General features: G+C 38.1%; 1 protein-coding gene across 1 annotated transcript in view; it reads left to right on the forward strand.

The window, feature by feature from the left end:
• ADAMTS20 (ADAM metallopeptidase with thrombospondin type 1 motif 20) overlaps nt 1-18,572 on the forward strand; it is a 201,577-nt gene that overhangs the window by 156,980 nt on the left and 26,025 nt on the right. The window contains exons 30-37 of the mRNA XM_018047904.1: nt 629-802; nt 878-1,048; nt 6,395-6,595; nt 9,339-9,468; nt 9,680-9,774; nt 9,862-9,956; nt 10,486-10,619; nt 18,234-18,325. Of these exons, the coding sequence (XP_017903393.1) occupies nt 629-802; nt 878-1,048; nt 6,395-6,595; nt 9,339-9,468; nt 9,680-9,774; nt 9,862-9,956; nt 10,486-10,619; nt 18,234-18,325 (1,092 nt within the window). The remainder of the gene's footprint in view (nt 1-628; nt 803-877; nt 1,049-6,394; nt 6,596-9,338; nt 9,469-9,679; nt 9,775-9,861; nt 9,957-10,485; nt 10,620-18,233; nt 18,326-18,572) is intronic.

Here is an 18,572-nt window from a genome sequence, read left to right on the forward strand (position 1 = left end):
AGTAGAATAGTTTGATTGAATGTTGTGGCAAATTTTGTAGATATTAAGCATGTTTAAGTCAGAAGAGAATTACCAATTCGGATGGAGTATCAGGTCATAGTTTCTATATGACTTGAATAAATATTGCAAAATAAAGAACATCTATTTGTGTATTTGAATAGCTGCTCCAGACCAGACGGTGTTAAAAATACTTCCTGTATGTATTTTCTGATTCGTGATATAATATCAGGCTATGTTAAAAGAAACAAGAAAATAGGTCATGACTCTATTTTGTGATTTTTACATAATTTTATATTTGTTAGTTGATTATGGAGAAGGCAATGGCACCCTACTCCAGTACTCTTGCCTGGAAAATCCCAAGGACAGAGGAGCGTGGTAGGCTGCAGTCCATGCGGTCGCTAAGAGTCAGGCACGACTGAGCGACTTCACTTTCACTTTTCACTTTCATGAATTGGAGAAGGAAATGGCAACCCACTCCAGTGTTCTTGCCTGGAGAATCCCAGGGACAGGGAGCCTGGTGGGCTGCCTTCTATGGGGTTGCACAAAGTCGGACACGACTGAAGCGACTTAGCAGCAGCAGCAGCAGCAGCAGCAGTTGACTATTCAAATCGTTTGGGCTTCTTCACAGTGCTCTGTGACCTGCGGCTCCGGAGTTCAGCAGAGGGATGTGTACTGCAGACTCAGAGGAGTTGGTCGGGTGGCGGAAGAAAAGTGTGATCCATCCACGCGGCCTTATTTTCAGAGAGAGTGTTGGCATCGGGACTGCATACAGTACCACTGGGCGGCAGGAGAGTGGTTGGATGTGAGTATTGTCAAGTAAACTTTCACACAGCCGTTCAGTGAGAGAGTGTTCTTCATTTCATCATTGTGTTTCTAGTGCTCAGTATCGTGTAAGAAAAGAGAGACATATCGGCAAGTGAAGTGCATGGATGCACAAAACATTCAAGTGAGTGAGAGTTTCTGTGACCTCGCGACCAGACCCCTCGCGGTGAAAAAGTGCAGAAACTCTCCCTGCAAGTATATCGTGGTAACAGGAGACTCATCCCAGGTAAGGCAAAGAAAGGAAGTTGACGACTTTCACTCTTAGTAAAATTGAGTCTCAAATTTGATACAGTTGAAACTGGGTCTGAATTTGAACATGGGAGCGGGTAATAGTGTGTATATTAACCTAAGGAATAAAAGCGCTGGGAGATTAGATGGTGCAAATACAGGAATAGTGACATGCATGTTAAATTCTGGTGCATTTCTGAAGTGTCAAGCGGTGATAACTGTGAAACCAGCTACCAGGAACAGTTTGGCATCTGGACCTGCAGAGTTGGCTGCTTAAAAAATTTTTTTTCTTCCCGTTTTATTTAGGTATAATTGACCCACAGCACTGTACAAGTTTAAGGTGTATATATGAAGTATATACTTTATTTATTTATTTATGGAAACTTAGATTGACATCATATCTTGGATGTTGTAATTAATGGTGCTATGAATATTGGGGTGCATATATATTTTTGAGTTAGTGTTTTCATTTTCTTCAGAAAAACATCCAGAATTGGAATTGCTGAATCATATGGTAATTCTACTTACAATTTTTTGAGGAAACTCTATAATATTTTCCACAGTGAATGTACCAATTTATATCAGAAGTGCATGGGGGTTTCCTTTTTTCCACATCCTTGCCAACACTTGTTTTTTTAAATCTTTTTGATTATAGCCATTCTGACAAGTATGAGGTGATATCATGGTTTTGGTTTGAATTTCCTTGATGATTAAAAATGCTGAACATTTTTTCATGTGTCTGTTGGCCATCTGTATGTCTTCCTTGGAAAAGTGTCTATTCAGAGTCTCTGCCCATTTTTTAGCTGGACTGTTTGCTTTTATTTATTTATTTTTATGATACTGAGTTGTGTAAGCTTATTTATTTTCTTTTCAGGTACACTTTTGCAAATATATTGTCCCATTCAGTAGGGTGCCTTTTCATGTTGTTGATAGTTTCCTTAGCTATGTAAAAGATTTTTAATGTGCTGAGGACCCATATGTTTGCTTTTGCTTTTGTTACCCTTGCTTAAGGAGATGTATACCAAAAAAAAAAAAAGAAAAAGAAAAAAACACTGCTAAGCCTGGTGTGAAAGAATATATTACTTATGTTTTCCTCTGGTAGTTTTATGGTTTCAGGCACTATATTTAAATCTCTAGTCATTTTAAGTTTATTTTTGTATAAGTTGTAGGAAAATTGTCCAGTTTCATTCTTTTGCATGTAGCTGTCCAGTTTCCCCAATGCCATTTATTGATAAGACTGTCTATTCTCCGTTGTATATTCTTAGCTTTTTTGTTGTTTGATTGATCACATAAGCATAGATTTATCTGGGGGCTTTCTGTTCTGTACCATTCATGTATGTGTCTGTTTTTTTTATGTCAGTATCATAGAGTTTTGATTACTATAGCTTTATAATATAGTTTGAAAGCAGAGTTTGGTACCTCCAACTTTTTTTTTCCTCAAGATTGCTATAGCTATTCCAGGCATTTAATGATTCAATTCAAATTTTAGGATTCTTTGTTCTACTTCTGTGAAAAATTCCACTGATATTTTGATAGGGATTGCATTACATCTGTAGATGGCTTTGTGTAGTATGGACACTTTAACATATTAGTTCTTCCAGTCCAAATGCACATGTTATATCTTTCTGTTTATATGTGTCTTATTCTGCTTATTTCACCAATGTTTTATAGTTTGCAAAGTATAGGTCTTTCACTTCACTGGTTAAATGTAGTCCAGGATCAGCTTGTCACATTGTATGTACACTTCAGCATCATTGAATCATGATCAAGTTGAGGAATATTGCCATCTTAATTGTGTCTTCTAATCCACGAATATGACCTTTCCATTTATTTAGGACTTATTAATTTTTTTCGAAGATGTTTTAAATTTTATAATTTTCATTGTGCAGACCTTACACCTCTGTGGTTAATTTTGTTCCTAAGAATTTTATTAATTTTTTATGCTTCTGAAAATGGAATTGTACTCTTTTCATTTTCTGCCTATCTATTTATAATGTGCAGAAATATAATTAATTTTTGTATGTTAAAACACATTTATGGAGGCCAGTTCTTTTTTTTTTGTACAGATTACTTTTCTATATGCAGAAGTATATCATTTGCAAATTCAGGTAGTTTTACTTCTTCCTTTAAATATGGATGCTTTTTACTTCTTTTTCTTGCCTAGTTTCCCTGGCTAGAAACTCCAAATCTGTTGAGTAGAAGTGGTAAAAATAGACACCTTCCTCAGAAAATTTTCTTTCAATTTTCATAATTAAATATGTTAGCTATGATTTTTTTTATAGATTCTGTTATCATGTCCTTATATACCTAGTTTGCTTAGTGTTTATATCATAAAAATGTGTTAGATTTTGTTAAATGCTTTTTCTGCATCTATTGAGATACTTACATGGTCTTTGTATATGAGTCTCTTCCTATGATGCAGTCTACTGATTGATTTTCATATATTGAAACAATCTTACATTCCTGGGATAAGTCTCACTTTGTCTTGATGTACAATCCTTTTTATTTGCTCATGGGATTGTTTTGTTTGTGTTTTGTTGAGCGTTTTGCATCTATATTCATAAGAAATATTGGTCTGTAGTATTTTTTCCTTGATATATCTTCATCTAGTTTTGGCATGAGGGAAATACTGGTCTCATTAAGAAGTGTTCTTTTCTATTCTGTGTTTTGGAAGTGTTTTGGAAGGGTTGGTGCTAATTCTTCTCTAAACATTTGGGGCAATTCACCAATGAAGCCTCTAGTCCTGGATTTTTGATCGTGTGAAATTTTTTGATTATTAATTCAACCTATTTACTTGTTTATGGGTCTACATGGATTTCTGTACATGTTCTCCCATCTCCCCATAGTTTTTTGTTTGTGACTTTTCTGAACTAGCTGTAAAGTCTGTTTTCTTTGTCACATGTGGTCATTAAAGTCTCTATGTGATTAGTTTAGTTTTAAACTTATGACTGGATAATTATTTTCTGAGTTATTTGGAACCAATAATCTCCAGTCTTTGCCAAGGGGCTCTGTGTAATGTGTGAGCACCTTCAACAGACAACTGTTCCTTGACTTTACTTCCTGCTTATGCAGAACCTTGACATCAGTCAGGAGTGAGAATGTAGGCACTTCTCAGTTATTTCCTAAGTTTGCAACAGCCCTGGATAAACTTGTGGATGTCCATGGCCTCCTAGTTGTTTATGACTCTGTTGGAGCCTTTAAAGCTCTGTGGACATTTCCAAACTTTTCCTTTTAAGCTTTTTTGGGTTGCCCATTGATTGCCTGCTTATCCACCTTCTGTGGAAGTTGCAAAGTTAAACATAGCCTTTAATTGTGTCCACAAATGCCCCCAAGGAGAAGGCTTTTAGCACTGGGCAAGTGCAGAGTAAAGTCAAATAAAGAGAGACTTGCAAGGGAGGTCTTTCAGAAAAGCAAAGAGTTCAAATAATGATAGTTTTCTGGAAATGAGGCTTAGACAGTTCAGTTCCTCTGGTGGCTTCCAGGCTTTTGCTCCTCACTATGTTTGCATAGGTATTGATTTTCAAGGCCACGATAGGGCTGAAGAGGGGGAATGGAAATAGGGCACCTAAAACATACAAAACTCTTCTTCCAAGATTTAGCTTTATTTCTTTAATAAATGCTTCCAGGATTGCTGCAAGCCTTTGGTTAGTTTACAGAGCTCGGAAAAAGTTGATTTTCACAAGTGTTGCCAGTTTTCTCACTGCATTTATAGAAGAGAACATTTTCAGAAATCGTTGCTCTGCTATTTTCACTGATGTCACTCACCCCTCAGGGTCTTCTTTGATAGATGGATTTTTCTCATCATAGTTTATATTTTCCTGTCTCTTTCTCTGGAGAAGGAAATGGCAGTCCACTCCAGGACTATTGCCTGGAAAATCCCTTGGACAGAGGAGCCTGGTAAACTACAGTCTATGGGGTCGCAAAGAGTCAGACACGACTGAGTGACTTCACTTTGCATGCTAGTTATTTTTTATTGTGAATTTTCATTTTTATTGTTGGCTACTGGATAGTTTTTATTCCTGTATCTGTATGTATATTTTGAACTTTGTTCCAGAATGTAATTATTTTGTTTGTAAGCAGTTTGCACTTTTCTTATCTAGCTCTTACAGTTTTTTTATGTGAGACAGATGTGTTGTGACTCTGGTCTTACATAAAAAATAAAATCCCAAAGCATTGTTTAGGCCTCCCCTGGTAGCTCAGATGGTAAAGAATCTGCCTGCAATGCAGGAGACCTAGGTTTGATCCCTGGGTCAGGAAGATCCCCTGGAGGAGGGCATGGCAAACCACTCCAGTATTCTTGCCTGGAGAATCCCATGGACAGAGGAACCTGGTGGGTTAAGTCCATGGGATCCCAGAGTCAGACATGACTGAATTGACTTAGCATGCTTGCACAGCGCATTGTTTAGTCTAGGCTTAGCTATTCCCCTCTACTCTGCCACAAGACCCTTTTGAATACGGTACCTATTGCTGCATGTATATAAGGTTCTACAGTCTGAATGAAGGGAACTGACACTATATCTGGTCCTGTGTGAGTGCCAGATACAGTGACTCATGAGTTTTTGATCAGTCCAACCTTGGCCTCAGTTGGCCTCACGTGTTTACACTAGTCTGAACTCTGCTGTCCCATAGGGGTCCCTTTCCTTTTTTCAAAACCTGGGCACTCTCTCAGTGCAGTAAGCTGGAGGAATTACAGGGTCACTTTGTTTCAATTTCCCAGGGATCACTATCCTTTATTGCCTAATATCCAGTGTCTTAAGAGCTATTGTTTTATATATTTTATCCAGGGGTTTCTGTTGTTTTAGGTTAGAAGGTAACTCTATTCCTTGTTATTCCTTTCTTCTGGAGTCAGAAATCTATTTGCTCATTTTTGCTCTGGATCTTTCATTTATATCTAAATCACTTACCTATTCTAGTCAATGGTAATATACATCACATTGTGTGTATGAAGATAGATGTATGCTAAACTTATATAGAGTTACAAGTATGTTAAGACTAATAAATGTCCTCTATTTCAGTTAAGAACCATTGATGTTTCATTTTTCCAAATCTGTGCTTATCAGGAGATAACTTTTCATTCAGTTAAGCTATTCTTAAATATCAACAAGAAAAATAAACAAAGAAAAAAAGAACCCAAACGAGCAAAATACATAGGCACTACAAATAGACAGTCAGTCTTGAATCTGGATCCTTTCCATTTACTGGGAAAGTTGCCTAATGTCTCTGAACCTTTGTTTACCCATCTGTAAATGAAGCTAATAAACAGGATTGTGTGGGGAAACCCTAAGCTGTGAACCCTTAAGTTTAAGGGCATCTTCTTCACCCCTTGTAACACTGTATTTTTCAGTGTGCAGGTAACTGTGGATTTAGTTATCGACAAAGGATTACATATTGCGTTGGGGTCCAATCTATGGAGAAACATAAACTTCATGAGCTATGGCCTATAGACTATCAAGTATGCCCTGTGCTGCCTTCCCCTCAGGTTTACAAATGCAATTTTAGGACCTGTTTGCATATGGCCACTTGGAAAGTTGGAAAATGGAGCAAGGTCAGTATGTAATTATGAATTTAAAATCTTATGAATGAGATTTTCTAGTTGTGGGGTGCATGGGTATCTGCACATCTATCTAGATATCAGAGTTGTATCATACCCCAATTTTATAACAATCACTATGTCAGTTATTTGTACAAATATCTAGTCTCTGTGTTTCCTATAACTTGCTTTATAACTAATCCTTGTGTCTTCCTCAGAGAGCCTGGCACAGTGGCTTGCATTTTGAGCAGATACTTAAGCAGTATTTTTTAGTTCAGTGAAAAAGTAAATAAATTTAACATATGAGTAATACAGGTTATTTACATCCTCTTCCATTTTCAATTTAATTGACAGAAAGCAGGTAAATATTGCTATGCAAACTTAACATGTTCAGTTCAGTTCAGTAGCTCAGTCGTGTCTAACTCTTTGCGACCCCATGAATCGCAGCATGCCAGGCCTCCCTGTCTATCACCAACTCTGAGAGTTTATTCAAAATCATGTCCATTGAGTCAGTGATGCCATCCAGCCATCTCATCCTCTGTTATCCCCTTCTCCTCTTGCCCCCAATCCCTCCCAGCATCAGGGTCTTTTCCAATGAGTCAGTTCTTCGCATGAGGTAGCCAAAGTATTGGAGTTTCAGCTTCAGCATCATTCCTTCCAATGAACACCCAGGACTGATCTCCTTTAGAGTGGACTGGTTGGATCTCCTAATAGTCCAAGGGACTCTCAAAAGTCTTCTCCAATACCACAGTTCAAAAGCATCAATTCTTCGGTGCTCAGCTTTATAGTCCAACTCTCACATGACCACTGGAAAAACCTTAGCCTTGACTAGACGGACCTTTGTTGGCAAAGTAATGTCTCTGCTTTTTAATATGATATCTAGGTTGGTCATAACTTTTCTTCCAAGGAGTAAGCATCTTTTAATTTCATGGCTGCAATCAGCATCTGCAGTGATTTTGGAGCCCAAAAATATAAAGTCAGCCACTGTTTCCACTGTTTCCCCATCTATTTCCCATGAAGTGGTGGGACCAGATGTCATGATCTTAGTATTCTGAATGTTGAGCTTTAAGCCAATATTTTTACTCTCCTCTTTCATTTTCATCAAGAGGCTTTTTAGTTCCTCTTCACTTTCTGCCATAAGAGTGATATCATCTACATATCTGAGGTGATTGATATTTCTCCCAGCAATCTTGATTTCAGCTTGTGCTTCTTCCAGTCCAGCATTTCTTATGATGTACTCTGCATAGAAGTTAACTAAGCAGGGTGATGATATACAGCCTTGACGTACTCCTTTTCCTATTTGAAGACAGTCTGTTGTTCCATGTCCAGTTCTAACTGTTGCTTCCTGACCTGCATACAGGTTTCTCAAGAGGCAGGTCAGGTGGTCTGGTATTCCCATCTCTTTCAGAATTTTCCACAGTTTATTGTGATGCACACAGTCAAAGTCTTTGGCATAGTCAATAAAGCAGAAATAGATGTTTTTCTGGAACTCTCTTGCATTTTCCATGATCCAGCAGATGTTGGCAATTTGATCTCTGGTTCCTCTGCCTTTTCTAAATCCAGCTTGAAGATCTGGAAGTTCATGGTTCACGTATTGCTTGCTGAAGCCTGGCTTGGAGAATTTTGAGCATTACTTTACTAGCATGTGAGATGAGTGCAATTGTGGGGTAGTTTGAGCATATTTTGGCATTGCCTTTCTTTGGGATTGGAATGAAAACGGACCTTTTCCAGTCCTGTGGCCACTGCTGAGTTTTCCAGATTTGCTGGCATATTGAGTGTAGCACTTTCACAGCATCATCTTTCTGGATTTGAAATAGCTCAACTGGAATTCCATCACCTCCACTAGCTTTGTTCGTAGTGATGCTTTCTAAGCCTCACTTGACTTCACATTCCAGGATGTCTGGCTCTAGGTGAGTGATCATATCTTCCTGATTATCTGGGTCATGAAGATCTTTTTGTATAATTCTTCTGTTTATTCTTGTCACCTCTTAATATCTTCTGCTTCTGTTAGGTCCATATCAATTCTGTCCTTTATCGAGCCCATCTTTGCATGAAATGTTCCCTTGGTATCTCTAATTTTCTTGAAGAGATCTCTAGTCTTTCCCATTCAGTTGTTTTCCTCTATTTCTTTGCATTGATCGCTGAGGAAGGCTTTCTTATCTCTCCTTGCTATTCTTTGGAACTCTGCATTCAGATGCTTATATCTTTCCTTTTCTCCTTTGCTTTTCACTTCTCTTCTTTTCACAGCTATTTGTAAGGCCTCCTCAGACAGCCATTTTGCTTTTTTGCATTTCTTTTCCATGGGGATGATCTTGATCCCTGTCTCCTGTACACTGTCATGAACCTTCATCCATAGTTCATCAGGCACTCTATCTATCAGATCTAGTCCCTTAAATCTATTTCTCACTTCCACTGTATAATTTAATTGATAAAAAGCAGGTAAATATTGCTATGAAAACTTAACATGTATCACTGAGTAAAAACTCAGGAGTTTGATTGACCATCATTAAATCATATTTGTCAAGTATTTACAACATACTGCTGAGATAACTGTACAAAATGGAGGGAAAAAAGTGAGTAAGTGAGAAAGAATAGATTCAGTCTCTTAAGGATTTATCCCATTGTGACTCTTCAGCCTCCTGGCCATTACTGAGCATCAGTTTGTTCCAAAAGGACCTAGTCAGGGAGGAGGAGATGTGTATTTACTGGCCTTATTATCTGTCTTATAGTTCATCTTCCAATTTTACTCTATTCACAGTGCTCTGTGACTTGTGGAGTTGGGATGATGGAGAGAAGAGTGGAATGCATGGCCGATAATGGTCTGTCCAGTGATTTATGTTTAAAGCATTTAAAACCAGATGCTCAAAAGAAATGTTATGTCAGTGACTGTAAGTAAAGACTTCAAAAATCTATTTAGAAACTAAGTGCTCTAAAGAAGTTTTAATTAAAATTTGAAAAAAATATTTAGAGTAGTCATACACTCCACAAAATGAAGGTTTCTTTTTTCAGAGTATAACAATATTGGTATAATTAAGTTAAATTCATGTTGTGTCTGTAATATGTTCATTATTGATAAGTTGTGCTCACTTGTCCTTGAAGGTAAAACATTTATGAGCTGTAAAGAAATACAAGTGAAAAACAACATTACCAAGGATGGTGACTATTACCTTAACATTAAAGGAAGAATAACAAAGGTATTATGTAAACAGTTCTTATTTGATTTTAACACTGACCATTGACTTTGAAACAAACTTTTCCAGATCTTTGCATTTTCCCTTTAGATCTATTGTGCTGGCATGCACTTGCAGAACCCTAAGGAATATATATCATTGGTCAAAGGTGAAGAAGACAACTTTTCTGAAGTGTATGGTTTTAGGTATGAGCTGTATTTTGCCTTCTCTGTGCATATTTATGGTTCATCAAGAGAATTAGAAGTTCCAGAGTTTGGAGTGGTAGTTGAATAGCTCGCAGCGGGACAAGTAATTTAAGAGCAGATGAACATATTAGGACATAAGCCAGATATTGTCCATGCCTGTTCAGTAATCAAACTTTGGGTATTAACATGTACTCACAGAAAGATTGAATAAGAAGGATGCTGTGGGTGAACAATGGGACAACAGAGGAGGGTAGAATTTAAGACCTGTGTATGTTTTCATAGAAATCAAGTTGATTCCGGTAACAAAAGCTAGGAGAACTACAGCTGAATTATTTTTCTGCAGACTGGTCTTGAATTTCCGATTGATCATTTTGTACGTTAACCTTGAGTGATTTTTACTTCTTTCACATTTAACTTGTTGACACAAAAAATATTGAAGAGGTTTCTTTTTCCCTCCCACTTCCAAAGCTACTGTTTACATTATGGTCTAATAACTACCTAACACCAAAATATTCTAATGTTGTTATAGACTACGAAATCCATATGAATGTCCTTTTAATGGAAGCAGGAGGCATGACTGTGAATGTAAAAATGACTATCTGGCTGCTGGACACACTGTTTTTAGCAAAATAAGAATTGATCTTACTTCCATGCAAATTAAAAGTAAGTACTGAACCTCTAGTTGTAAAATGAGAAACATTTATTTGCTAATGCAAGTTTAACAATATGCTGTTTGGTGTATGTGGTATCTGGGGTCTAGCATTGTACAATAATTACTTAAAAATTAAAAAAAATATGTTATTAGCTACATTCTTCAATGCAATAATATGGACCTTGGGAATTCTTAATAAAAATGTGCTAATGATACTGTTATTACTAAAGATACTGTTGTAATAAAGATATCACCCTTCTGAGATATAACCCTCTACCCTAAAATTCCAAATTACTTTAAAAATAAGGAAGTCAATATTTTAAATGTAGTTGTATAAGCTTTCTGCAAAGGTTTAAAGTAATAATTAACATTAGTTTCATGGACAGTTTGTCTAATATTTTCTTGTACTTTGTCTCCTTTGATTTTTTTTAACAACCTTATACTAGATAAGGCAGTATTTCATCATATTGTTGCAAGTGATAAAATTAAGATGCACTTACAGAATTAAGTGACTTGCCCCACTTCTTGGAGTTAGTAACTGGCATTGCAGAGATAAAGTCCCTCCCACCCACAATCCCAGATTATGGACCTGCTGCCTTTCTAGGAATCAATTTACAGGACAGTATAGTTTAAGTATGTTTATGAACGCTAACATATCAGACAGTCTACCCTCCTGGATATTACATAGTGACATGAAAGGCAAATAAGTTCATTTCAGAAGCAGAAACTCTAAATAAAAATTAAATCACCAAAGCCTAGCATAGTGCCTAAATCATAAAAAGAAACAAAAAAGTGTTGAGACAGTGAATGCATGAATACATGATCTCTAACTTGCAGTCATATGATGGTGAACTATTATTGTCAGTGATAGTGGCTACCATTTGCTAAACACCCACCGTTACTGTAGTGGGGAAGGATTATGCTGCTTTGGATATGATCATAAACAAGCTAGACTCCTGAGTGTAAGCCGTCTTCATCCGGTTACTAGTCTGTGACCTTGGGCATCTCTCTAAGCCTAAATCCCCTCATTTCTAAAGTATGCCTCTCAAGCTTTTGCTTTCTTTTTATGTCTTCTTTCCTTCTTTTATTTATTTATGTTTTGTTTTTGGATAGAATTAAGAGAGAATACTTGCAACATACCTAGTAAATTCCCTGTAGGTAGTAAGTGCTCTATAAATAAAGTTATTATTTAGTCATATATGCTGTGTCAGCATTGCTAAGTAAATAATGGACAATTAGGAACTTATTTGCTGTTCGTTAACTTTTTATTTTTCATTCATTTATCTAACAAACCTGCCATTTTTCCAGGCATTGGGCTGGGCTCTGAAGATACAATATTAAATGTATACACTTTCCACTTGCTTTCATTGTCCTTCCTCAAACTTATGTGCCAAAACTCCAGTCTTGATTAAGTTAAACCTTTCATCTGCACCTGCACCATGAAATGTGTGTGTGGCAAATAGTACACAGGCCTCCTGACTGATTTACTTTAAATGCTGACTCCTGAGCTTGCATGGACCCTACTCCATTCCTCCTCCACTCCTTTCAATGTCTAACTCACAGCTTCTTCTCCAGCTTCAAGCTTCTAAAATTTCTAATACCTCCACTCTAGTCCCTTATTGCTGATGACCTTGTTTCCTCTCTCACTGAGAAACTAAAAACAAGAATGGAATTTCTGCAAACTACCACTGAAATGGTGCAGGATCCTACGGTTCTTGCCCTTCATGTTCTCAGCCTGCCTTCTGTCTGTAGAGAAACTTTAGCCAAAGAGTAAGTTTAATCAGAGAAGTGAGAAAATGTAGAAACAAAGGAAAACAGTCAAAGGAGACCAATAGTCATTAAGCAAAGTCAAGGATCTTTATTTAGTTCTTCCCCAAGAGCTATAGATAATATTCTGAGCCATATCCTTTGAGCTGTCTTATAGATACTGAAACTCCCACCAGGCTGAAGAAGATGATCATCACACTGTAGCTGTGACATAAGCTGCCACAATTTTGAGTACTGGCCTCAAAGAGATGGGAAGAAACTGATCCTGGAACTAAAGACTGTGTGTGTGTGGGCATGATGCTTCAGTTGTGTCTGACTCTTTGTGACCCCATAGACTATAGATTCCTCTGTCTGTGGAATTTTCCATGCAAGAATACTGGAGTGGGTTACCATTTCCTCCTTCACGGGATCCTCTTGACCCAGGGACCCAACCCGAGTTTCTTATGTGTCCTGCCTTGGCAGGCAGGTTCTTTACCACTAGCACTACCTGGAAAGCCTGGAACTAAAGACTAGCTGTACTTAAAACAATCAGGATGACTCTGATCAGACTACTGCACGACCAATTCCAAGGTGACTCTCAGAGCTGACTGTGCTGTTTTTGCATGTAGCCCCCTCGCTCTGTCTATAAAAGCTTTTGCCCACTGACTGTCAGTGGTGGGGGAGCTGGCTTGTGGATAGGAGCCTGCCCAGTCCTCTGGTTGCTGGCCTCTGAAGTAAAGCAACCTTTCCTTTTCACCACCCTTGACTCTTTATTGGGGATTCCATGGTGGCTCAGATGGTAAAGAATCTGCCTGCAATGCAGGAGACCTGGGTTCAATCCCTGGGTCAGGAAGATCCCCTGGGGAAGGAAGGGGCAACCCACTCCAATATTCTTGCCTGAAAAATCCCATGGACGGAGGAGCCTGGTGGGCTACAGTTCATGGGATCACAAAGAGTCAGACATGACTGAGTGACTTCACTTTCTGACTCTTTATTGGCTTTAGAGTGGCAAGCAGTTGGATCCCACTTTTGGAAACATCACAACTACTAACCCACCTAAACCTTGACCTCTAGACTTTGCCTCCTCTCCTGGTTACTGTGGATGAACTGTTCCCGCTCCCATCTGAGGCAACCCTCTCTACTTGTGCTTTGGTTTGCTTGCTTTGAACCAACTCCAGAACATTATTTCAGCAAGCTTTCCTTTCTCTCTTACATCACCTGTTTTTCCTCCATTTTTCTAAATCCAATGACAGATTCTTAGTTTTTATTTCACTTGATCCATCAGCAGCATTTGGCTTCCAGGAGTCCACACGCTCATCATTTGGTGCCTGTCTTGGTCACTCTTTCTTCTGTTTTTCTCACTATTTCTCACTATTTCTCAACTTGGTTCTTTATCTTCTACAACAATGAGTATTGAAGAAATTCAGGACTCCATCATGTCCTTAGAGGGCTCTTTCAACTTACAGAGTTCAAACACCATCTGTTAAATGACAGTCCCAAATGTATAGCTCCAATTTGGACTGCTACCCTGAATTTCAAGATTCAACTCCCTGTTCAGCATACCTGCATCTAATAGGCACCTGGCAATGTATCCACAACTCAACTTTCAATGTTTCTTCACAAAAACTCCTTCTACCCCTGATTTTCACCATTTCAATATATGGCAACTATAATCTTCTAGTTACTCTTGTTGAAATACAGCAACGTCTTTAACTCCCCCCTTTCTCTCATACTTGCATGCCATCCATTACCAAGTTCTACAAGCCAGATAGGGACCTTTCATCAGACCCTGATGATGCTGGCACCTGATCTTAGGTTCTAGAACTGGGAGAAATAAGTTTCTGTTAAGACACCCAGTCTATGAGTTTGTAAGGGCAGCTTGAACTAAGACACACACCAAGTCCCGCTTTGACATTACCTCATTAGCTCCCACCTTGATAGAAGTCAATATTATTTTTTTCCACCTGAATTATTATACCTATGGAGTGGGATCCCTGTTTACTCTGGGAGCACTCAAGTTCCTTTTCACCTTTCCCCCTACTCCTGACCTAGATTCTCTTCTCAGCAGAGAAGCCAGAGTGATCCATAAAGCAAGCCATGTCATGCCTCACACATGATCTCATTTCATCTTTTTAACAACTCCAGCCTTTGCTCAAAACTCTCCAAACATCTCTCATCTAACTCGTAAAATAAAAACCTTGCCAATGGCCAGTAAAACTCAACATGACCTTCCCAACCCATTACTTCTCTGCTCCTTGCCTCCACATTCTTCCCATCCATGAACTGCTTCAGACACACTTGTCCCTTGCTGTTCCTTGAATACATCAAACATCTACCCCATCCCTCCTTAAAGCCTCTGCACTTTCTGTTCTATCTGCCTAGAATGACTGTCCCACAGTTGTATGTTGGATTTACCACTTAATATTTTTTGGGTCTCTGCTTAAACATATTTTCCCAGTGAATGCATCCTAGACCCTCTCCATGCCTAAACTTCATTTCCCCCTGTCCTTTTCCTGGTTATGTATTTTTCCTATCGCAATAATCACCTGTAACATATGATAGTATCTACTCTGCTACTTACCTCTCTTTCTGGTAGCACTCAGAGTCCATCAGGCCCTGTTTCATTCACTTGTAGTACTTATAATAATGCCCAATACATAATATGTTCTAGAGAAATATTTGCTGAATGAGTCAACTTTCCTCAAGAAGCTATCTTGAGGAAATCTTGAAGCCAAATTTGTATTAACCAAAGAGAGAAAATGGAGTTTCAGGAGGCAGAGACATCTTGAACACAGCATGGGATGGTGAAGTATCTGGTTCCATCAGAGATTAAGTCACCCAATTTTGCCTAAGCATAAATTGAGTGGACGTTGGTAGCAGTTTGTTAAAGAATTTCCCAGAAAGAAGATCATAAATAACAATGTATACTAAACTATAAATTGAATTTATCTTCTTTTTATTTTGAGTTATGAGGACCTTTGGGGTAAAAGTATGAGCAAAGGAGGAAACAGACTTAGTTGGAGGGAAAACAAATTTTATCCATGAAGATGATTAGAAAGCTAATATTATTAACAATATAATAGTTCAGATGGAAAGTGATGAGGATCTAAATTATTAAGGACAAGGTTTAAGACAGAGAGCCTGAGAACCTGAGAGGAATATTAAAGAGGCACACTCTGTGATTTTCTAACAGAAAGAATATGGGGATTTGTGGCATGAAATGTTAATTGTGACATGAAAGGATAATTGCATTTAGCTTGTGACCTGTAATTGTTCAGTCACTCAGTTGTGTCCGACTCTTAGCAACCCCATGGACTGCAGCATGCCAGACTTTCCTGTCCTTCACTTTCTGGAGCTTGCTCAAGCTCATGTTCATTGAGCTGTTGATGCCATCCAACCATCTTGTCCTCTGTTGTCCCCTTCTCCTCTTGCCTTCAATCTTTCCCAGCATCAGCATCTTTTTCAGTGAGCCAGTTCTTTGCATTAGGTGGCCAAATATTGGAGCCTTAGCATCAGTCCCTCCAATGAATATTCAGGATTTAGTTCTTTTAGGATTAACTAGTTTGATCTCCTTGCAGTCCAAGGAACTCTACAGAGTCTTCTCCAACACCACAGTTCAAAAGCATTAATTCTTCGGCTTTCAGCTTTCTTTGGACAATTTAAGTGAAAGCTATTTTGGGGTTATCCAGGTAATGATGTAGGAGACCATAGCAAAGGATGATTTGAAAATTGTGTCTGTTTGCCTCAGCTTAACCCAGAGTGCCATGTGTAAGCAATGGGTAAATGGTCAACAATCAACTCTTAACAACCAGGAAAAAGTTTGATTTGTATTATTTTTCAGTTCCTTGTCGTATATAGTCCCACCATGACCAATTTTAAGCTACCAACACGAGCTCGTTTTGCATGCAGGTAGGAAAAGACACACCAAACTTATTCTCATGATTGGGTACAAGCTGACCTGGCGCACCACGGAAGGCCTCCTGGGTTTGGAAACTACTCTTAGAGATACAATAAATATTTCCAGAAATGCTACCTTTGGGGATTGCCTCTAGGGGACTGGTGTCATCACTGGGGCATGCGGTGGTCTTGCAGTCTTCTTGGAAAGAACTTGAAACAATGTTAGCAGAGGTGAAAGCCACGGAACGAGTGAACATTAGTTGAAATATTATTTAAGTGGTTTAAGCATCAAAAAGTGATTGGGCCAGCTTATCTTCAGGGTTTCTCCTATTTTTGAGCCAAGATCTCTACTTTTTTGATACTTTATATAGAATCCCCAGCATTTTTGCCAATCAAGAAATTTTGTTAACACCATTAGCAAAAATAAAATAGAAATAATAATATAATGTAATAATATAAGAAATCAAAGAAATAGCACATTTTTTAGCTGGGTGTTTTTGAATTCCCTAAATGAACTGATATATGTATTCTCTATAAGCACTTGCATACTGCTTTGTCATAATTTATCTTTTTTTAAATTTGTTTGTTTTTTTGGTCACACCACACAGTTTGTGGAATCTTAGTTCCTGGACCAGGGATTGAACCTGGGCCCTTGAGCAGTGAAAGCTGGAATTCCCTATATATCTTTAGTATGTCTTGGTGTGTTCCTCCTTGGGTTCTCCTTCCTGGAACTCTCCATGCTTCCTGGACTTGGTTGACTATTTCCTTTCCCATGTTCAGGAAGTTTTCAGCTATTATCTCTTCAAATATTTTCTCAGGCCCTTTCCCTCTCTCTTCTCCTTCAGGGACTCCTATACTGCAAATATTGGTGTATTTAATGTTGTCCCCGAGGTCTCTTAGCCTGTCTTCATTTCTGTTCATTCTTTTTTCTATATTCTGTTCTGTGGCAGAGATTTCCACCATTCTGTCCTCCAGGTCATTTGCCCGTTCTTCTGCCTCAGTTATCTTGCTGTTGATTCCTTTTATCTCTGTTTGTTTGTTTGTTCTTTAGTTCTAGGTCTTTGTTAAGCATTTCATTCATCTTCTCAATCTTTGCCTCCATTCTTTTCCCAAGATCCTGGATCATCTTCACTACCATTATTCTGAATTCTTTATCTGGAAGGTTGCCTATTTTCACTTCATTTGCTGGTTTTTCTAGGGTTTTATCTTGTCCCTTCATCTGGGACATAATTTTATGCATTTTCATCGTGATTAACTTTATGTAATGTGGTTTTGTTTTAGCTGCTTTGAGACTATGCTTCTTCTTGCTTCTTCTTGTTTGCCCTTTGGTAGATGAGGCTAAGAAGCTTGTGTAAGCTTCTTGATGGGAGGGAATGGTGATGGTAAAAACTGGGTCTTGCTCTGGTGGGCAGGGCCTTGCTCAGTGAAGCTTTAATTCAATTATCTGCTGATGGGTGGGTTTGTGCTCCCTTCCTAGTAGTTGTTTGGCCTGAGGTGACTCAGCCTGGAGTCTACAGGCTCCATGGTAGGATGAATGGTGAACTCCAAGGGGGTTTACACTGGGGGAACTTCCAGTGCCACTGTCCCTGTGGTAAACCCCTGCCAACCCATGCCTCCACACCTATTTATCTTTAAATAATGCTTCTTCTAATTTTGTTCCTTGACTGCACTTTACTATTTTAGATATTCACTATGATCTAAAATACAATAGAGCATATATTTAGCTTTTAAAACATCTGGATTAGTTGCAGATGTCCCTGCCATTTTTAGGGCAGTTTTTGAGATGAACATTTTATGTTAAATAAAAATTTGAGAGCCTGATCTATGTTATGTAGGAAAATTGTGCAACATTTTTGCTTAAAGTTTTGGATTAATTATATGAATGTATTTAAGAATATAATGTGAAGACTGCATGCCTTGTATTCAATGAAGATTTGAATACAGTGTCTTAGTGCTGAAGAGTTTCATTTATTATTTTCTAGCTACAGACCTTCTTTTTGCCCAGACAATATTTGGAAATGCAGTTCCATTTGCCACAGCTGGAGATTGCTATAGTGCTGCCAGATGCCCGCAGGTATTTCATATTTGTTTAGTATTTTCTCACTGAAAAAAAGAATAATATTTCTCCTCATTTATTTTCTTGACCACAGTACTGCAAAAAACATAAGTAAATAGAAAATGATAACTTCTTAGATGAAATTTATTGCAAAGTTTATAGATAAACTTTGGAAGAAAAGCATCTTTGCTAATATTGCATTTGTTTGAAAGGTATAATATAAGAATTTAAAATAGTTTAGATCCTGTTTCTCCTTCCACAATGC

The sequence above is a fragment of the Capra hircus genome, chromosome 5 (assembly GCF_001704415.2).
Source record: "Capra hircus breed San Clemente chromosome 5, ASM170441v1, whole genome shotgun sequence".
Classification (NCBI taxonomy): domain Eukaryota; kingdom Metazoa; phylum Chordata; class Mammalia; order Artiodactyla; family Bovidae; genus Capra; species Capra hircus.